General features: G+C 33.3%; 1 protein-coding gene across 9 annotated transcripts in view; it reads right to left on the reverse strand.

Annotated features, from left to right (window-relative positions):
- The window catches only part of Pphln1 (periphilin 1), a 108,698-nt gene continuing 85,318 nt past the window's right edge, over nucleotides 1-23,380 (reverse strand). For 8 of the 9 annotated variants that reach the window (XM_027934181.2, XM_071609960.1, XM_071609964.1 and 5 more), the window contains 2 exons: nucleotides 22,985-23,125; nucleotides 1-2,336 (listed from right to left, as the gene is read on the reverse strand). In XM_027934181.2, coding sequence (XP_027789982.1) covers nucleotides 2,142-2,336; nucleotides 22,985-23,125 — 336 coding nt within the window. In that variant the 3' untranslated portion in view covers nucleotides 1-2,141. Of the gene's footprint in view, nucleotides 2,337-15,239; nucleotides 15,311-22,984; nucleotides 23,126-23,380 lie in introns of all 9 variants that reach the window. The other variant, XM_071609962.1, reaches the window with a different exon arrangement.

Below are 23,380 nucleotides of genomic sequence, written 5' to 3' on the forward strand. Positions count from 1 at the left end.
TTATTTAAACTTGGTTTCTTTATTTTTTACTTTTAAAATTCACAAAAAGCTTTACAATATCTGCTTTCCCCATGTTGATCATCAAGGCTTTATGGTAAGACAATGAAAATTTTATCACATCAGTTATGTATACTCAAAAACAATGGATAATTTACAAACACATCTCTTTAATCAAGAACATTTTACAAAATACATACTCTGGTACACATCTGAGTTTATCCCATAATTGGACTTTAAAAGGCATTTAAAAAAAGAAAAGAAAAATCCCCAACAAATTTAACACTGACAAGCCTAGCAGAATAATGCTGATAGCAAGCTATAAAGAGCTTTAAATATCAAATGTACTTTGAGGGAAGGGAAAAGGAAGAAATTACCTGTTGAACCTACATTGAAATGCATCTGTTAGTAAGACTTTTCCTTTTAATGAATTTCAACAACTCCTTTGCCTCTGGCAGTTTCTCAGGTTTTATTTTCAAACTTGTGACATCTTAAAGAAACAGAATCCTTGGACTAGAATATTTAAGGAAAAGGAAAACACTGGGGACAGGAGGATATGACATCAGTACTTTCTTCATCTTTCTATGGTAAGTAATAAATCACTATTCACACTAAGGAAGAATATCAGAGATAATAAGTGGAATTTCATTTGGCTTATGTTTTATAAAAGTTAGCTAAGTATAACATCTCAATGGTAAAAATAAAAATTCAAGATAGTCTCCCTTAGGAAACTTAAAAAAAATAAATGTTGCCCTCAATTAGTTTTTAAATTTGTGGAATGGCATAATACATATTTGGAGACACTCATGATAGAATCCATTAAAATTATTTATACTGCTATTTCCTCTTTTAATATAGTCTTGATATACTCTGGGGGAGCTCTTTAGATAGCATATGCACTAAAAATAATGCCAGAACTGAAGTGAGAATAGAGTGGAAATGGAAAGAGGATGGGAGGATAATGAAATGGTTAGTAATAACAAACATGATTTTTAAGGTTTCCTCACTAATGTCACAAAATTATATATTTTGGCTCAATGGCACCACGCTGCTAGAAGTGACCAGGAAATAAGTGGAATATTCTAATGGTCCCAGTTAGGTCTTTAGCTAACTCGTGATTTGGATCGCTCACTGATGAAGGACTGTTGACACAGTCTGGTTGGTAGAAGGTGGCTGTGGGGACTGACTGCCTGTTTTGCTCTGTTTCTTTGAAGGGCTAGGAATCTCTAAAAGTCGGCAGAAAAAGAACTCCTCAGATTACACAGATTAACAAAAGAATAATTCTGTAAATGGCTTAATCATGAGCATGTTATCAATCTCCTTTTTTAAGAAAAAAAAATCTCCAGTACTCCTCTATATTTTAAATTTTTCCTCTATTGATCAGAAGGTTTTTGAAACAATCTCAACTTTAAAATATCTCTTTATCATTCATCAAAAATTGCCCCATTAGTCTAGTATATGATTTTATTGAAGACTACATGGCAGAGAGAATAGTCAAGAGTTTCTTTTGGAAGAGATACATTGAGTTCATTTACTTGGGGGGAAAAAAGGATTTTATGCTAAGGTGTCTCTTGGATATTTTAAGTGCTCTACTATATCATAGAGAATTATTCTCAAACCAAATATTATCTAAGATACTAATGTACTCAGGATAGGACACATTAACGTATTAAAAGTTACAAAGCCTAAGAAAAACAAGCACAAGTCAATAAAATCACAACTCAGAATTCAAATATTTCCACATGGTATCTTCACTATGAAATGCAAAAAGACTACTGTTTAAGTGAAATGATCTCTAACATGTAAATTTCACTCCTGTGACCAAATGATCATAAACTGTGGAAGACCATAAGTACAGAAAGCTACTCCCCAGGACTGCTTTTTCAAAGCTTAAAAAATTAATTGACCATCATTTGGGTGGAGGGATGAGTATGGATTAGGAGGCCTCTACATGTTTAAAAAAGATTCTAATTAAAATATTTTAAGCAGACTATTTTAGATGTTTATTTGATACTGGAAATGTGGTCAACTATCATAAAGTATTTCTCTTCATTACAAAAATTCCATATATTAAGGATTTGAACAATTGGGAAAAAAAAAATCTAGAAACATTTTTTCTTTTTTTTGCCTGAGCACTAAATCTTCTAAAAAGGCTCTCCAAAATCTTGAGTAGAAGTATCATAATCTGCAATGAAATGCTTGAGTTCTTCAACACACCGCTCACCTATTTCATGCAAATTCTGCCGCAGTGCAAACTGTATAGACTTTTCTAATGAAGGGTCTTTCTCAATCAGCATTTTTACCACCATCCCAAATGTTTCACAGTCCTGTCGGTAAACCTAGAATGGCAAACCACATTCTGGTTAGCTGAGAGTGAAAATAATTAGACAAACACTTAGTTGATTGAGCTAGCAGAATTACAATGCTGAAATCTTTAAGGGAAAGGCAACAACACAGCAGAACTTCTCCGAGAGTTGTGTGGTTGCTGCTGCCAAGAGGCCACTTAAACCTCTGGCTTGGATATTTGCTGACAATGAGTACAAAAACAGATACAACACATTACTGACTGTACAAGCTTGGAATGGCATTTGTCAGTACTAGATAGGGCAGTCTACTTAAAAGGACCATCAAGCTAGAGATGAGAAGAGAAAAGAACAAAGGCTAGGCAAGGCACATCAGTGGCTTTGTTCATTTATTTGTTTGGAAGAAAACAATTTCTGAGCCCCTAACTTCAGCTTCTTTGAATCATGACAAGATAACAAATTCAACAACATACAACAAACAATAAGAATGCTGAAGTATTGAGCTGAGGTGGTTGAGCTCTTGTCTCACATACATCAGGCACTGGGTTTGATCCTCAGCACCACATTAAAAAATAAATAAATAAAACAAAGATATTGTGTCCATCTACAACGCCCCCCCCCCAAAAAAAAGGAAAGAAAAGAAAAGAAAAAAAAAAGAATTCTGAAGTATCTATTGGAAAAAAACTTTTCAAGTTAGACATAGGTAATCATAAGTTCTACAAGGCAGGCCTAAAATCAAAACAGTATGTTAAATACTCCCATGCATGAACATGTTTATACACATGTATGTGTTTATATATATAAACATACACATATCATACGCATTATGTATACGTACATTTCTATTTCAATGTATATATCTTACTTCAAAATTTATACATATATTTTATCAGTGGCAATTAGATATTTTTCTGTCCAAAAATTGCTATTTCTTCTACACTAAATGACACTTCCTTAATTTATAGTAAAAAAAAAAAATACATTTTCGATTTCCATGCTATGATTTGTACAAAATAGTCCATGTCTTTAAGGAAAAATAGTTAAGCCTCCAAAAAAATTATGTGCACTATTAATTATTTGATTTAAAAGACATGTTACAAGGCTGAGGCAGGAGGATTCTGAATTTAAGGCCAGTCTGGGGAATTTAGTGAGAACCTGTCTCAAAATAAAATTTTTAAAAAGGGTTCAAAATGTATCTTAGTGTGAAGCACTTGCCAAGCAGTAAGAAGCCCTGGGTTTAATACCAGTACCACATAAATAAGTAAATATTCTGTTACATTATCTTTTATTTTTCTAATGTAACAATATGACATTGTTTGTTCTCCAAAAATGACTTTATTCATTCTGGAAAACTTCAGAAATCATATTTTTATGATTTTTTGATTTTATGTTTTTATTCCTAAAATGGTCACTGCTAGTTGTGGTGGCTACTACTGTTTTTAAATGTCTACAATATTTGCCTAAAAATAGCTATTTCAAGAAGACTGTTGAACATTTTCTTGGGGTATGGGGCGACTGAACCCAGGGGCACTATACAACTGAAATATATCCCCAGCCATTTTTATTTTGAAACAAGGTCTTGCTAAATTGCCCAAGTTGGCCTCAAACTTGTGATCCTCTTGCCTCAGCCTTCCTATTAGCTGGGATTACATGTGTCACCGTGCCCAGCAAGACTGTTTAATTTTTGCCTCTCACTTTCAGGTTGCTAAATTTTACTAAAATTATTTCCATGCTGTTAAACAATTCAAAAGTCCCAAAGAAATTTAAAGGACAAGTTCTTCAAATGACCCTCAAATTAAAATACATAAAAACTTTAGCTCCCTTCTCAGCAATATACACACACATTTTTCTCAAGAGCAATGAAATTTACTCATAACTATCAAATTTAATTCAGCAATATAAATCCACAATTTGTTTCAGCTTATTATAAGGTTACATGATCCAGAACTAATATTAACATTCTGATAAACCAACTTAGAAAACAGTATACCATTCAGATAATATCACACATGATGTCAAGGCAATAGAGTACATTATGACTAGTCTAACAAACACTACTGTACCTAAGTCAAGCCAATTCAGTCCCTGTGGAGGAAAGTCAGAATCATGATATTTCACAGTCTTTAGTGGAGGTAAATTCCTTACCAAACCAGTCAGCCCACATAATAACAGCATTTTAACACCAACCACAGGCCTCAGCAGACCACTTTGTGGGTGGCCTAAATTTTACAGACTTTTTTTTTTTTTATAACAGATGTACTAGATGAGGATAATGTTACCTGCAAATTCTTTAACATAAATCTGCTTTTTATCTAAACTGCAACTCTTCATTTATAGCATATTTACAGAACATAAATATGCTACATATTTGCATAAAAAAACCAAAAAATTTTAGACATTTATTTAAACTGTTAACTACTATCACTCAAGTGACAAAATACTAATAAACACTTAAGGTTTTTGTTATTTGTGTCTATTTACTATAGGTTTTTTAAGTTTTTCACTGGAAATAGAAAAAAAATTATACACTGGTTAATAAGAACAACCAGAACTATTGTAAATAATATAATTTTCTACTAGAGGAAAACTTTTCTGAAAAGCCTGCTTAAAATGTCCTTGTTGGGCATTAGACAGGAAATAATTAGTTTTTGTTAAAGGAAGACCTCACCCTCCAACATTTTATAAATACAACTTGAATCTGTCAGAAACCTATTTCCGAAATCTGTTCCACAATAAACTCAATCCCAAAACAGGAAGGGTGTAGTTATCTGTAGGAGAATATGTTTGCTTATGGTCCCTAGCTGGAAATTCATTAATAATCTTCAGATTTGGTATCTACAGGCCACACAGGAAGATTTTTTTGTTGTTGTTGCTGTTTTTGTTGTGCTTGGACTTCATCAAAATGGGAAACAGGTTCAACTATGGGAAAGAAACGTACTTAAATTTGCCAGCATAATGGAAACACTAACCAAATGTGATTTCACAAACTCCTTCGTTGTAGTAGTTAGTATTAAGTTAAATTCTTATAAAATACTTTTAGGAACAAAGGAATATGCTAGGATAAACTATCAAGGCTTTTTAGTATTAGTTATGTGTTTGGGTGACTAGAAGAATATCTGATGAAACAAACTCAATGGCAAATTGCTCCATTTAAAATTCCTTGTAATGACATAAAACTTCTGAAATATATCACTTCTATTCCTTACCTCTGTTCCCACAAAATAAGAAACCAAAATAAAGGCAAGATGAGTTGCAAGGAGAATTTTCAGATAAACTATCTTTAATATACATTACAATTCTGGAAGAATAGTTTGAAGGAATAGTGGAGGTTAGAGCTGTACCAATGCAGCCAGCAGCCAATAGCAGCAGAGGCCAAATTATCAAATGAGAATATTTCTTCTATTGTTGGTGACTCATCATTTCAAAGTCATTTCAAAATACTTAAAAGCCTAAAACATATTACTTTGAAAGAAACCATGTTTCCACTTTCAAATATATTGTCAATGTAACCCATATTTATATATATAAATTATATACAAAATCTCCCCCCACACACACACTGAAAATTGATCTCAAGGGTCTCGCACATGGTGGGCAAGTGCTCTACCACCAAGCTACATCCCCAGTCCTTTTTGTTTTGTGACAGGGTCTATGCTAAATTGCCCAGACAGGCCTCAAATTTATGATACTTCTACTTGAGCCTTCCCCAGTAGCTTGGAATACAAGCATGCTACACCCTGCCCAGCTTATACACAGAAAATTGCTGGTAGTTTGCTTAGCAAAATGTTTTTTTCTTCAGATTGTATAAAGTGATTGCCAATCCAAATCAAAGAACATAGTTCAGGTTAAATGTCCAATTCTTGTCTCATTCTAAAATAGAATAATTAACAGCATACTATTATTTTTAACAATCAGATCTTCTAATCAGAGTCCAGATAAGATTTGGTCTAAAACTCTTTTTCCTATGAGATAAAATAAGCATACTATAAGAAGAAAGTAAAATTCAACTTAAAATACCCTGCTTCACTGTCCATTCATATGGTTTTCACCACCAGAACTAGATATCTATACAAAAAAAAAACATTTTTTTAAAAGACTACACAAAGGGGCTGGGGATGTGGCTCAAGCGGTAGTGCGCTTGCCTGGCATGCGGTTCGATCCTCAGCACCACATACAAAAACAAAGATGTTGTGTCCACCGAAAACTAAAAAATAAATATTAAAAAGTTCTCTCTCTCTTAAAAAAAAAAAAGTCTACACAAAGAGCCAAGTTTTAAAATATCTAATAATATCTGTTTTATCTTTGCAAAAAAAAAATCAAAACATACACACAAAACCAAAACCAAAAACTAGTAGAGAGACATCATTAAGAAGTTGAGAGGACTGCATATTACTAAGATGAAGCAATAATTAAAATGTAAACATTACATGTAAAACAAAAGGAAAATTTGGCAGTTCTGCCTGTGTCTCCATTGTATAGGTGTGACAGGAAAGCTCTAAAATTTTTCCTCAAACATTGAATCATTCCCAGTGATTCAAGTCAGTATTTATCCCATATAGTTCAACTGGGAAGCAGTTGTGTTCTGTATTCTATTTTTTCCTAAATGGCAATTATTTCAGTTTTAGAGACAAATTGGAGCAACCAGAATACAACTTTAAAAGTCAAATTTTGATTATAACGTCCTATATTTCTGTTTAAAGCAGCAGTATCAGCAATCATTCTCCTCACATACTAAAAAAACTCTGAAGCATCTAAATGGAAATCATGTTAAACTATGTGTTTTCCACTTTCAAGTCATTGCATATAGACATAATTACACAGTTAAATCTTCAAATTCAATTAATTTGTAGAAAAAGAACCAATTGTTTTGACAATGGAAAATGAGACATTCACATCTACAAGTATGCCACAAAATAAAGAAAAAACTGCAAAAAATTACCATACCTATAATTTTTAATTTTCATTCTAGTCAGGCCAAAAATGATCCACAAGCAATTTTTCATTCACACTAAATAACATAAATAAAGTTTAAATTACAACACTGAAAAAATATCTCTGATCCTTTTTAAAATGCCCCTAGATTACAACTATCCTAAAAAGGTGGGCTCCTAAATACTGATAGGCAGAGTGATAAAATTTCTATGGTGATGGGGCCTCCAGGTTTGGGGTACAATATGGGCATTATAATAGTACCTCAGCTCACAAGGCTTTTTTGAAGATTATATGAGAGAACACACATAAAGCACTTAATACACTCAGAAACCATCCAGTCATTCAACAAACATTTAAAGACTTACTCTGTGTAGGGTCTACACACAAGAGTTCTTCAGGTGAATAAAATGTATTTTTAGTTAGAAAGATGCAATAAAACACAAAAACACAAACATATATAATAATACCAGTAACTGTTAAAAGAGAAAGCAGATTCAGTGATGGAGAAACTGCTTGGATTGGTCAGTGAATAAGGAAATGTTTTAGTTGACAGAGTGACACTGAAGCCAATAAGAGAAAACTGAGCAGAAGTCAGTATCCACAAAGGCCCCCCAGAAGGAATGGAAAGCAAGTCCTCTTGACAGGGAGCCAGTAGAATGCCAGAGAACCACTGGAGTAATATGAGAAATATGGAGGAAAAGGTAAAAGACAAAATGTGCAGGTCTCTAGAGCCATAGTAAAGACTTTAGATTTTTATTCTGAGTACAATGGGAAGCCATTATTGGATTTCAAGCAGGGGAAACATTATGTTTAACAGGTTTACATATCAGGAAAAAAAAAATTCCAACATCTCACTTGCCTAGGAAAATTGAGTTTCAAAGTATTTTGAAGCACTAACCTTTGTTTTAAACACTATTGTTTGTCCCTTTTAGATGGAAAATTCTAAAACATATTGGCCATTTCCTGCCTGGTCATTTAAAAAAAAAAAAAAAGCTCTAAGAGACCCCAAAGCTAGTGTATTTTTCCCCCTCTTTGAAAGCATAATGATCATTAGCTAAACTGAGTTATTGGTTTACATTTAATCACTTGCCTCTTTAATTTTGAATTGTGTTACTCCAGGCACCAGAACTGGTCAAATTTTCTGGCACATAAATTGAATTAAAGGCTAAAAGAGACAAAATTTGTATCATACATTTTCCCCCCAATAAAATTGTTACCTTTACCATCTTATCAGTAGGCATCATTTGATTATTTAGTAACTTTCAAAGTGTTCTTCTTTGGTAATCTGTGGTTAAACAAATCTGGTTTGCCTTTGCTACTTTGAGGATGCTGTGAATTGTTGGACAATGTCCAAAACTGCAGTTATTTTATCCACTGTGAACTCCTTAATCTCTCTTGTTGAATTCCATATCAACATAAAACACATGGAGTATTCTAAGCCCTTTCCACACCCAATTCAGGAACTTCCACTGCTGATAGGACTCCCCTCCTGTCCCTATCTCACTTCCTCCTACTCTTAACAAAATTGCCTCTTTTCCAATTTATCTTCTATTCAACTCAAAAATGTTGCTACTTTATTCTCCCAGTCTCAGAAAAAGAGTCTCTCTGAATTGTCCAAGTTACTCCTTATATCCCTGCTACTGACAGTTCCTCTTGCTTCAGTACTTATTCCATGTATTTATCTTCAGGCTCCTTCACATAACCCTTACCTTTTCACAAGCATTCATAAATAGATTTATTCTTCTGCCATACTCTCATGCCCTTGTTCTGCATTTCTGATTTTGGCAATGTAATTCAGGCTATTATTTCCCACCTAAAAAGTAGCAAAACATTTCTGTATAGCCAAATCAGAATTTGATGCCCCAAATTTGATGCCCCAAACATCATGATCATAATACTCACGTACTGAAAATCATCCATAAGCTATTCTATCAAAAGAATTCAAACACTTTTTTCTGACATTCAAATTTTTATAAGTCTGTCTCCAACCCACATATCCTCATATAATTACCTGGGTTACTATCAACTATCATTTTTCTACCAAAAAAATTTCAGCAAAATGTAGTCTATAATAAACTGTTTTTTCACTCCTAGTTTCTCATCCACTACTTGGGGGGACTGCATCCTTTAATTTGTGGGGTCTGTACTAATGCTGAATAGTCAGTGTGAGAAGTGACCTGCAGTTCCCTGGTTGGGGTTGAGACAGATTATTTCCTTCCTGATATGTATCCTTTACCATAAAAGTGTAATCAAAGGTATAACTCTTTGCTGACTTCTGTGAGTTCTTCTGGTGTACCCTTCAAACTTAAGGGGGGTCATAGGAAACCCCTGGATTTGTAGCCATTTGACAGAAATGCAGATGAACTGGGGACCCTCAGAGTGAAGCTAGCATCTGAAGTAAGGATACTCCTACCAGCACTGTGTCCTTTAACTTGTGGAGTCCACACCAACTCCAGGTGTTGGTGCCAGAACTAAACTACACTACACTTGTTGGGTTGAAGCAGAATATTTCCTTCTAAAGCCTTTCTACCAAATCAAAAAAAAGTTTCTGAGCCCATCATTCAAGCTCCTTCTAATCTACCAGTTAATACAATTTTGTTGAAATCTACTGTAAATTCATTGCAAAAAAAAATCTTTGTGCCGAGGAGTAGAGTGGGGAAATGAAAGTTATATGACAGATAAAAATACCACACTACTTGTAATTGTCAATTATTTCCTATAGTTTCCTATTTTTGTACTTATGCTGATTCTATTCACCCTAACTTGGAATCCTTTAGGTCCCATTTTTATATGAGAATCTTACCCCAATCTTAAGGGTCTGATCAAACATCACTTCCATAGTGAAGCCTTCTTTGGTTGTAACTGAAACCTATTTTTAAAAATCTGTTTCAAAGCCAATGAGCACAGTAGAAAGCAATTAATAAGAAATAGAGTAAATTTGAAAAAGTTAATTGAGCTTTTAAAACATAACACACTACATATCTCAGAAAACTCTGGCCTTAAAAAAACTCATAGGGGCTGGGGTTGTGGCTCAGCGGTACAGTGATGCCTACCACATGTGAGGTGCTGGGTTTGATCCTCAGCACCACATAAAAATAAATAAATAAAATAAAGGTATTGTGTCCAACTACAACTAAAAACAAAAAACACCTCAGAAACATATTCTTTTGAAGTAAAGGGAATTGCCAGCAGCCATCAATGAGGAAGTGTTAGAGTCTGTAAACAAGTCAAAATAACACCTGGCATTTTGCCAAGTCTGGATGGTGCCTGGCAAAATGCCAGAGGGAGTGGTTTGAGAAGTAACAAAAGCAAGCCATTAAGTGTGGAGATTCCTTATTGGTTGACTGATGTATCTAGTTTATGCTAATTAGATAAGCTGTGTGGAATGTATAAATACTGCTCCTGTCCTGCAATAAACGGCTCCCACTCCTGCTGTATCAACGTACACAAGTTATTTGTCACCCCCCGGTTATTTTGCTGCAGCCGGACTGCGGCAGAGGCGGACAGGCAGAGGCGCCTGTCAATCAATACTGTTGGCAAAATGCCAGGGGCCATACAGACTCAGCCGTGGCTCTCAGCAAGGAAGAAGTAAGAAAGGACAGTGTTAAGCTAACATTGAAGCCACTGAGGCCCCTTAAAAGCCAGGAACTCAGCCTGGTAAGGAATAAAAGACATGACTTCATGTAAGACTGAATTAGATCTGAGCCTCTACATAAAAGGAGGATCTTTGGGAAAGTATCAATTGGAAAGAAAATAAAAAACTTGGTTGTTGGCAAAAGAAAACCACAGGTTAACCTAAGGAGGTAGTTTCCCCTGAGAATGCATACGCAACTGGAAGTTCTGAATATAAGCCAACAACTCCAAAATCCAAATACGTGAGGGAAAATGTAAAACTTTCTTCAAAAGTCATCAGAAACAAAAACTGAATCAGTCTTGGGACTTCGGATATTGAAATTATATCTGAGGAGGAAATTATTTTTATTTTTAAATTTATTTACTTTTTATATGCATTTTCACTATAACATGTCTAGACATGGATTACGCTTTAAGTTTATTATATTTAAGATAATTTATGTTTCCTGTATCTGAGTATTTATACTTTTCAGTAGAGTTGGAAAATTATAAAATGTTATCTCTTTGAATATTGAATATCCTCTATTCTCTTACTTTTATGTCCTCCAGTTGAATTTAGGTAATTTTTTCATCCTATCTTTCATTACTCTTAAACTTTTTTCTTTCATATAACGTTATATATACATACACATATTTTTGTTGTTATCGATGGACCTTCATTATTTATTAACTTATTTATTTGCTTATTTATTTATTTATTTATATGTGGTGCTGAGAATTGAACCCGGTACCTCACACATGCCAGGCAAGCGCTCTACCACTGAGCCACAACCCCAGCCCTCAATCTTTTTTTAATCTTAAATCTTGAGCATTTTAAACAGAACAAGCTGAGTTTCTGGTTCTCTGGGGAATCCATGACTTCAGTATTAGCTTAGCAATCTGGTTTCTTACTTCCTCTTCATTAACAGTTGCTGCCATCTCCAAGTTTTTTTGTTTTGTTTTTTTAGAGAGAGAGAGAATTTTTAATATTTATTTTTTATTTTTTATTTTTTTTAGTTTTCGGCAGACACAACATCTTTATTTATATGTGGTGCTAAGGATCGAACCCAGGCCACATGCATGCCAGGTGAGCGCGCTACTGCTTGAGCCACATCCCCAGCCCCATCTCCAAGTTTTTTGAGGCAAAAGTTTTCTGGGAAATAGAGTATATTGTATTTTAAAGATCAAGGTTTAAATTATACCTTAGTTATAATTTAAGATTTTTTAAAATGAGCAAATATGAAAGGAAAAAAATTAAAAGTAATAAAAGATGGGATGAAAAAAAATCTACCTATATCCAACTGGAGGACATAAAAGTAAGATAATACAGGATATTCAATATTCATAGAGATAACATTTTATAATTTTCCAACTCGACTAAAAAGTTTAAATACTTAGATACAGGAAGCATAAATTATCTTAAATATAATAAAAGTAAAGAGTAATCCATGTCTAGACACATTATAGTGAAAGTGCATATAAAAAGTAAAGACATTTAAAAATGAAAATAATTTCCTTACTCCCTTCACAGATAGTCATAAAGATATAATTAAAATGAATGCTTTTTTGCATTAATCTTCTCATTGCTTTAAGTAATGTAGTACATGCATAAGAAATCCTTTCAATCTTACAGACACTGAAGATCATTAAAGTATTCCTGCATTTTTGCAACCAAATGAATAAAAATGACTTTGCTGCTTTATTTCCTAATTATTTGAAGAAAATGGTTCTTGAAGAATTATTGTAGTATTAATCTTCATTAGCTTGATTAATTAATGACAAAGACAAACTACATGAGACTGAGGGTGCTTCAGGCCAGTTCTATTCATTCAACTGTTGAACAGAGGAGTTGGGGCAGGGCGCTATTAAACAAATATTTATTGTGAACTTACTATAGGCAAGGAAATTCTGGATGACCCAAAGACGATTCATCAGGTAATTTCCCTTCTGTCTATTAAAAAGGTAAACAATATGATCTCTGAACATATACTCAGTTACGGGTAGGAGGAAAAGAGGTCATCTGGGGCTGGGATTGTGGCTCAGTGGTAGAGTGCTCGCCTAGCATGTGCGAGGCCCTGCATTCAATCCTCAGCACCACATAAAAATAAATAAAGGTATTGTGTCCAACTAGAACTAAAAAATAAAAAATATTTAAAAAAGAGGTCATTAACTTTTGTCTGTGCAACTTTTACTGGCAAACAATAGCTATGCAACTGATAAACTCATTGAATAGATATATTTTTACTGTAAAAAATTTTAGAAGGGGCTGGGGATGTGGCTCAAGTGGTAGCGCGCTCGCCTGGCATGCGTGCGGCCCGGGTTCGATCCTCAGCACCACATACAAACAAAGATGTTGTGTCCGCCGAAAACTAAAAAAAATAAAAATAAATATTAAAAAATTCTCTCTCTCACTCTCTCTTTAAAAAAAAAAGAAAAGAAAAAAAATTTAGAAAATTAAACATGCTGCAAATGAATTATATTCGGTTTATGCCAGTTTCAACTAAAATGTCAATTAATTTAGTATTTATTAGTCTTTTGCTTTGTGTTGCATGAGGGATGGGCATGAGGCTCAGTGGTAGGTAGAAAGCTGGCCTAACATGCACAAGGACCTGGGTTTAATCTCTAATACGCTTCTCCCCCAAATGATATTAATACAGTATAAAACTGTCAGAGCTCCCTGACAAGGATTATAACTGAGACTTCTCAAAAGAAGTGTTTATGTGTTATGCATGCACATATATCTATGTACATGTATTTACACACACATCCAACAGAAGCTAATGACAGTAAATAGTCCTCAAACATAGTCATCCTAAAGATACAAACAAGTGGGCTGGGGATGTGGCTCAAGCGGTAGCGCGCTCGCCTGGCATGCGTGCGGCCTGGGTTCGATACTCAGCACCACATACCAACAAAGATGTTGTGTCCGCCGAGAACTAAAAATAAATAAATAAATATTTAAAAAAAAAAAAAAAGATACAAACAAGTGCCACAATTCAAATACAATCTATACACAGCAAAAGACAATGGAATTAATACTTTCAGGAAAAAGTATAGAAATCATCTGACAGAAAGTAGTTTAGTGGCAGAGGGACTATGCAACTGCATTTGCTGACATGGGATATTTTTAAGTTCACATAATGATCATTTCAAAGGTACAATGAAATAAAATACTGCCTACCAATTTCAATGAAACTGTATAGATTAAAAAAATAATGAAAGAAAATATCCTTGCCTGAAAAGTAACTTTGTTATCATATACTTTACAGGCTATTTCCCAAGCAAATTAATTTTTAAAAGATATTTGTACAGAAATCAAGTCTTACTTGTCTTAATACAATCATTATCAAACAACAAATAAATAAAAAACTCAATTAAAAAAGGCAAAAAAGAAACTAGAGATTATTATGCTAAGCAAAATAAGCCAATCCCAAAGAACCAAAGGCCAAGTGTTTTCTCTGATATGTGGATACTAATTCAAATAAGGGGAGTGGAGAGAATAGAGGTATTTTGGACTAGACCAGGGGAGTGAAACGAAGGGAGGGGGCATGAGGGTAGGAATGATGGTAGAATGAATCAGATATTATTATCCTGTGTACATATATATGATTACATGACCTGTGTAACTCTACATCATGTACAACCAGATGAATGAGAAATTATATTCCATTTATATATATTGTGTCAAAAGGCATTCTATTGTCATGTATAACTAATTAGAACAAATTTTAAAAATTAAAAAAATAAATAAAATTATATATTTTTTTAAAAGGCAAAAAAGAGAATATCATCACTACATTATAGGTAAATGGAGATACCAACATAGCTACATACTGTCTCCAACCTACACATTTTAGTTCTCCAATATTTGTTTTATCTTTTATCTTCCATTTACAAAGATTATGATATAAAATCCAAGGACTGCCAAAGAAACACATTTTTTTTTTTCAGTGTGATATCAGTTAGTTGGTATGAGTGTGTGACTTATTTTTATAAATTGAATTTCCAGGCTAATACACAGTAGTCTTGTAAACACAAAATTAGACTTAAATCATCTTAAAATCTACCTTGAAAAATAGTTCAAAACAATACTAGGAGACATTGTGATTACTGACAATGTCCCAGGCAACTTAAAAATATACTCAGTCTTCTATACCCCTAGATTCCATACCCTAAGATTCAACTAATTACAGATCAAAAATATCTGCAGAGACGTGGTGGGATGTGGCTCAGTGTAGCACACTTGCCTGGCAGGTGTGAGGGACTGGGTTTGATTCTCAGCACTGCAAATAAATAAATAAATGTATGTATGTATGTCTATCGACGACTAAAAAATATTTTTTAGAAATATTTGCAGAGGGGCTGGGGATGTGGCTCAAGCGGTAGTGCGCTCACCTGGCATGCGTGCAGCCCGGGTTCGATCCTCAGCACCACATACAAACAAAGAAGTTGTGTCCGCCAAAAAACTAAAAAATAAATATTAAAAAAAATTCTTTCTCTCTCTCTTTAAAAAAAATTCTCTCTCTCTTAAAAAAAAGAAAAAAGAAATATTTGCAGAGCAAAAAACTGATCTGTATTCAAGAGTATAGACTCTTTTCTCTTTGCCATTATTTCCTAAATAATATGTAGTATAACAACCATTTATATAGCATTTACACTGTGTGAGTCATCTAGAGATGACTTCAAATATATGAGAGGATATGCATGGGTTACTTGCAAATACTATTTTATATTTTATGTGAAAGAAAAATCATAAAGTCCCCCAAAACAAGCAAAATATTTCATAGTAAAATCTTTAGCATCTGTAGATTTTGATATCTGCAAGGGGTGGGGGAGTCTCCTGAAACCAATATCCCAGGGATCCCACAGGATAACTGTTATATCAGCCTTCCTTAAAGAGGGGGAGGTGGGCCCTGGGGGCAGAGCTCAAAAAAACAAAAAAGAAGAGGAAGAGCAGGAAAGAAAACAACAAAACAGATGACAACATAATTAGCTGCTAAATAATCATAATTAGACACTAAATAATCAACTCATGTCTAATATTTAAGTTCAAGTTATCTATAAACAGAAACATAAGATATTTTTGGTGCCACTTTTAAAAGGTCTCTTCTATAAATGAACTAAGAATACCAACAAACGCACATTGTTATAATTGTAGTCAGCAGTGAGTACTATAAGACAGACACAGTTTATTGTTTCGGGTACAATACCTGAATTAAATAGTTAAGACAGTAGATCTGATAAGAGATTTCACCTTTAAAAATGAGAAATAACAGATAAAGGGAGTAAATATGAAAACAATTTATGTTTTAGAAAAAGGAAGAAAGAACAGAGAATTCTAAGGAAAAACCAATCTTTTCATGCTGTTTTGTATCTAGAAAAATAAAGAGAAAACCAAATGGAAAATGTGAGAGCAAAGTCATAAAGTCACCCAAAACAAGCAAAATATTTCATAGTAAATTTTTTACATATTAGGCACATGAGGGGAAACAAAACCAAAAGAAGCAGAAGTGAAGGGACAAGAGGCAAATAACTCAATTCCTAACACTGGTAAGGAAACTACCTCTTAGAGTTAAATCTATGTTAACAAACTTGCTATAAAATTTCAAAGTAATTTGAAAGTAGTCAATATTCGAAATTTAAAAAGAAAAAGACAAAATATTATTTAACATTACCAAAACTACTTGTGACTTTCAAAACAGAAAGGACTTTCACATATATAGGTTGTTGATTATGCAAGAGAACCTTGAATTAAATTAATCCCATTAATAAATGAGGAGACTCGAAGACATTAAATGGAAGCATCCAATGTTCACTATACCATGCTATTTATAAATGTCTTCAATGTAAAATATTCAGAGACTAAAAAATGTTGACTTACAAAAGCAGAATTTGAGAATATTACAGAAAATTTTTACCAAACACTGGTACTCAGTGGATAAAGAGGAGAGGTGAGAAAATAAAGCTTGTGCATGGGCTTATTCCACTGGGCACACATTGACTGAAATGAATTTGTTGAAGTGACAACATCCCTTGGGAATAAGTCCAAATAGCCTCATCCCTTGTAGTACTTGTGCCATTTTATATTTGTTTTTATAAAGTTTGGTATTTGTACTATCTGTACTTAATGTAAAAATAATCTTGTAATGAGAACATCAAGCTAATTATTTGCAGATTTATACCAGGTATAAAATAATTTACCTTAAATTTTCCTTAAATTTACTTGATTTTGACTTTTCCCATATGCTACAAATTATGTTACAGAGAGAGCCTAGAGATGAAATTCATACTTCAACAACAAATTCCTAGAGTAACAGCATGACTAGAATTTGACTGGTAAATCGTAACATTTAAACACTTAGAAATTTGGCAAAAATAATTTTTTTTTCAATTTATTTTGAAAATGCAGATTTTCAGGTGAATTTTATGTGAGTATATATGTAAAGTCTGAACAACTGGTTGGTAATAATGGACTGGTAATACATTTGGGTAGACTTGATGTCTAGACAAGATAACAGTGAGAGCTGAATTTTTAAGAACCTTCGTTACTTGCTCTGATGAAAAGGAAAAACAGAATGATTCTATTATGTAAGGTTAGTATGAAATGCTTATATCAAGTACATACTACAATAGTAAGAGCTGTCACTACTTTGAAAACAATTTTATTTTAAACTATCATAGGCTAAAACCTGGTTCTTTTTTTTTAATCCACAACCCTAGTTAACACTTTCATGACATTTGACTAATCTTCACATCAATACTCTTTAAAAGTAGAACAAAAATAATCTATTATTTATTGAAAAAGAAAGAACAAGAGCTAGTGAGAGAGGGGGAATCATCAGGCTATGGGTAGCAGTTGAAACTAGACACTGAAAAAAGGGCCATGGCTACAATGACCAAATGTAACATCTATTTACAGATGAAAACACTAATTATACTCACTGGTGCTTTACAATGGTATGTTTGAGGATTTTTTTAAGTTTTAGCACAAGAACAATGCACTCCTAAAAGTATTTAAAAAAAAATTCAAAATATCTAAAAATTCTACTGTTAAAATGACATTAGCACAGATCAGCAGTAGAGACCCTGCTTAGCATGTAAGAGGCCCTGGGTTCATTCTGCAGCATCATAATCAATAATAACAAAAATAAACAGTGTGTACAAAAGAAGCAATATTTAGCTTTTAACTTCATTTATTTATTTATTTATCTATTTATCTATTTTTGGTACCAAGGAATGAACTCAGGGACACTGGACCACTGAGTCACATCCCTAGCCCTATTTTGCATTTTCTTTAGAGACAGGGTCTCACAGCATCTCACTTTTGCTAAGGTTGGCTTTGAACTCTTGATCCTCCTGTCTCAGCCTCCTGAGCCACTGGGATTACAAGAGTGTGCTACTACGCCTAGCCTAGCTTTTAATTTTAAATATGACTTAGAACAGAAAGGGGCCTTACATTTTTCAGTCCAACTTTTGAAGAAAAGCTAATAATCAGCCCATATATTGTTAAGAGTATAAAGTTCAAAATAAAATAAAAATTATTATTAAGTATATTAATCTAGACTTATGGTAGAATTTTATCAGCCTATCAGCTAATGACTAGATAGGCAATAAAATTACTTCTGAATTTCACAACAGCCAAACTATGGAACCAGCCTACGTGTTCATCAATGGATGAATGGATGAAGAAACTATGGTTTATACATTCAAAAGAGTTTTATTCAACCATAAAGAAAAATGAAATTGTATCATTTGTAGGAAAATGGATGGAACTTGACACCATTATGTTACACAAAATAAGCCAAACTCAGAAGTTCAAGGGATGAATGTTTTCTCTCATATGGGGAAGCTAAAGAGGAAAAAGAAAAGGGGGGTTGGATCTCATGAAAATCAAAGGGAGATTAGTAGAGGAAAAGGATCAGGGATGGGAGTTGGTTGGGAAAGTGCTAGAGAGTGATATTGGCCAAATTATAATCATACTGTTATATTGTGTGTATGTTCAAATATGTAACAACAAATTCCATCAATATATACAACGATTATGCATCAATGAAAAAAATGTGGAAAGAGAATTTAAAAATCTTTATAGAGAAATCCCAGAAAAACACAAGGTGGTTAAAAATAAATAAATAAAAAGACAAAGCCTTAAAAAAAAAAAAGACTTCTGAATTAACTTCATTTTCCTTAGATAACTGGAGTTAAGAGATTTCTAGATAGCTAAGCTATAAAATATTTTATTTTTACACGAGCCTAACATATCTATGACTATAAAAGATAATGACTTTACTAAAACACATATATATTCAGTTTTAGTCTTTGAAGTAATAGAAAACAAAAATACTCAATTCTCTTCACCAAGTGTACCTGACTACTCTTTATTTCTGTATATTTAAGAAAAGAATGGTATCCCATTGAAAATGTTCCTGTATATATTTAACTATAAATTGTCAGCTAAATAGGTAATCAATCCCTTTTCAGTGGATGGAAAACAATCATTTTCATAAAATATCAATATTGCCAGTCATGGTAGCACATGCCTGTAATCCCAGCAGCTCAGAAGGCTGAGACAGAAGGATTGTGAGTTCAAAGCCAGCCTCAGCAAAAGGCAAGGTGCTAAGCAACTCAGTGAGACCCTATCTTTAAATAAAATACAAAATAGAGCTGGGGATGTGGCTCAGTGGTCTTGTATCCCAAGGTCAATCCCCAGTACCGTCCCCCCATACCCCACAAATTAAAAATACACACACACACACACACACACACACACACACACACACACCTTAGGATTGTGTTCTGAAAAAGCCAGAGAGTTTTTTTTTGTTTTGTTTTGATACCAGGGATTGAACCTAGGAGTGCTCAACCACTGAGCCACATGCCCAACACCTTTTTTTTTAGAGACAGGATCTCAATGAGTTGCTAAGTGCCTCTCTACGTTGCTGTGCTTGGATCTGAACTCAGATCCTCCTGCCTCAGCCTCCTGAGCTGCTGGGATTAGAGGTGTGCGCCACCATGCCTGGCCAGAGATTTTAAAAATGAACTCATAGTACTTTTTGTTTTGTTTTGTTTTGTTTTAGTTTCTATACACAAAACAAATTTTAAAAACACAAAGAGATAAGACTTTCCCCCCTACAAAAGATACCTCTCTATGATTTGAAGAATGTTATAAGCTAGTTGGAAAGCTGAGGTAGGAAGACCCAAAGTTCACCGTCAGCCTCTGCAACTTAACAAGACCCTGACTCCAAATAAAAAGGATTAGGGATGCAGCTCAGGGTGGCTTGCCGCTGGGTTCCCTCCCGTATTGGGGACCCTTAAACATCAAGGAACTGCTCCATCTATGCACATTTAGAATAAATTAAACTTTGGCCAGGAGATTTAGTTTATTTATACTCAAATAACTGCCATAAAATTAATGACTTTCTTGGGATTCAATAGCTGAAGGACCTACTTTATAAAAACTGCAAAAAAAACTAAATATTGTAGTTCATCTTCAAAATTTACCAGAACATATTACATTTGATAAAATAGATAAGGTACTTTGGTTATTACAACTTGATTTGTTGGTTTCATCTATATAGATTTATTGTGGTACTATTCTTTTAAAATTTTTTTAAAAGATTTCATGTATATGGAAAAAGAAGAATAATTACCAAACACCTGTGTAATCCATTACTTAGCTTTCTCAGACCTTTATAATTTTCCTACCCATTTGGTATTTAATTTCTAAAAATAAAATGTGTAAAATTCAAGTCAAAATTAAAAAAAAAAAAAAGCTCTTAAAACTACTTCATTTTCAAAAATTATTGTTAAGTTCTAGCTATGAGTTTGTAAAATAACCAAAGTAATCTAGCAAAAACAGAACTTCCATTAAGTCTTCTAGTTTATAGTACTTTAATAATTATTTTAATTCTCTTAATAATATTAAAATACAACAACTCCCTTTTAGATTTATTATCCTTTCTTAGGTCATCTCTTGCTGTAGTAATTCTCAATATGTTTTAGCATCAGATATTTCATGTGCTTGAACAGATAAAAACAGATATAGTCTTATTATTACGTCAAACATATATAGGTTTCTATAGGGTACCATAAAAATTGACTCCATGCCATATAATTTTATGTGGGTACTGCTAAGCTACCCCATATACCTGAATGGTAACCCAGTTTCTCAAGAGATCAACTGTGAAAAATACTAAGAAGAGATGGCAGAATATTAATAAATGACAACCCAAAATACTCCTTCTTTGTTATTTCAGTTGAGTGTTTCTACCAGTTATATTCTTAAGAATTCCACCTGAAATTTAGGTGAAAAAGAGAAACAGCATTAAATCATTCATTTGTTCAACATTTATTAAGCACTTACTAGTAACTACTGGGCCTAAGTGTTGACAGGTGACCAGGTTGAGACATCATCATCTCTGATCTCAACTGACTCAGAGACTAGTCAGTTTCAGGTGTATGACTTCATCCATCATTCATCCAAAAATATATCTTAGGATACCAATAATTTCTCTAGGTGATGCAGATAAAGCACTAAGCAAAACAAAGTACTTGTTCTCACAGTGTCCATTATGGTAAGGACAGACAAGGAAATAAAAACATATATCAAGGATCCTATCTATAATCCCAGCTAATCAGGAGGCAAAGCAGAAAGATCACAAATTCAAGGCCAACCTGGGCAATTTTGTGAATGAAACCCTGTCTCTAAATAAAAAATTTCAAAAGGTTGGGTATGTAGCTCAGTGGTAAAGCACTCCTGGGTTCAATTCCAGCACTGGTGGAAAAATATCAAGGAACTTTAAAAATAAAAAGCTAAAAACAAAGTGAAAGTAAAAATACAAAGGGGTCTGGGGTTGTGGCTCAGTGGTAGAGTGCTTGCCTATCATGTGTGATGCACTGGGTTCAATCCTCAGCACCACATAAAAATAAATAAAATAAAGATATTGTGTCTATCTACAACTAAAAAAAAATTAAAAGAAAAAGCAATCTTAAAAAAAAAGACAAAGTGATAGCAATTATACATAAGATAAACACATTCATATTTGTGTTGAAGACATAGTGATCAAAAAATCTTTTATTAATGTTCTTAATTGATTTGAGAGACATCAATCATTTTCACATCACCAAATTAAAGGAGGTTATCTCATTCTCCATTTTTTTTTTTTTTTTTACATTTCTCTAAAGACTTGATGTTGCTGATCACCATTATTTTAAAACTACTGATCTGCCTTTCATGGTGGCATTAACACAATCACATTTAGGATTTAATTGAGATTTTCCCCTACCCAACCAAGGGAAGGAGATTTTAATTGATGTGAAAACTGGACAATACCTTGAGAAAGGCTTATTTTGCTCTTAATTTCAAATAGTTTTTAGAAGAGTATCTACCAATGTGATGACATTTATTCAAAATACTGAAGAGTAACAACATCAAAAAGAAGCACCTATACAAAATATTTCATAAAACCCTTTCACATTTTTTACTTCATTTAATCCTCATAAAATGATAATACCCTAATGAGCTAAATAATATTTCATATTTATACCCTAATGAGAAAGATAATCATTTCAGATTCAAAGACCTCATTTTTCAGAATAACATCTCTAAAAATGAGATTTAATACTGTATTTTTTCAATTTTTGGAAGATAATTAAGAAAAACATAAGAAATATCTATAATTCAAATATTAAAAAATAACATTTGCTAACACTTTGGTGCATTTAACATCCTTTATTCTATCCCTATTAAGTTTTAAGTTTAAAAGTTTTTTTAATTGCTTCATATTAACTAGACAATGTTTTTTTAAAAAAGAAAAAAGTTTGTTTCTTATTTAAAAATAAAGAAGGATGGGCTGGGTCTGTAGCTCAGTGGTAGAGTGCTTGCCTAGCATGTGTGAGGCATTGGGTTCAATCCTTAGTACTACAAAGAAAGAAGGAGAGAGGGGGAAGGGGGGAAAGAAAGAAAGAGAGAGAGAGAAAGGAAGGTAGGTGAATCACATTGGTTAAAATGACTATGAAATCAAACAATTTAAAAACTAAATAGAATTTCAGAATGGCAAGTAGAAAAAACAAATAAGTATCAGTAAAAATTTATATCTGAAAAGTATATGGACCAACGATTATGAAGAAGATTGTGTTCCTACCTGTTCAATCTCTTTGGTTTTTGATGCTATTGCTTTAGATCGACTGGTTAGTTGACTGTCTTCAAATAATTCTGTGCCATCTGTTGTATTTGACTCAGGTTCTTCTGGCTGGTCAATGAATAATGGTGCGGTGGATCCAGCCTTTAAAAAAGAATTTTGCAAATCTTTATTTTTTTTAAAAGACTTAAGAGCATTTCAGATGGTTGTATATAAGAACTAAGTGGTACATTATATTAACAGAAAGTTATACATTTAACTTATTTAAAGAGAAGAAAACTGTCAATTTCATTACACATAATGAGCATATGTGAAGAGGATTAAAGAAAAAATGAATGACACTTTTAAAATTTTAGGTAAGATAAAGCCTCTAGGCTTAATTCCATTCTAAAATTATTT

The sequence above is a fragment of the Marmota flaviventris genome, chromosome 3 (genome assembly GCF_047511675.1).
Source record: "Marmota flaviventris isolate mMarFla1 chromosome 3, mMarFla1.hap1, whole genome shotgun sequence".
In the NCBI taxonomy this organism is placed as follows: Eukaryota; Metazoa; Chordata; class Mammalia; order Rodentia; family Sciuridae; genus Marmota; species Marmota flaviventris.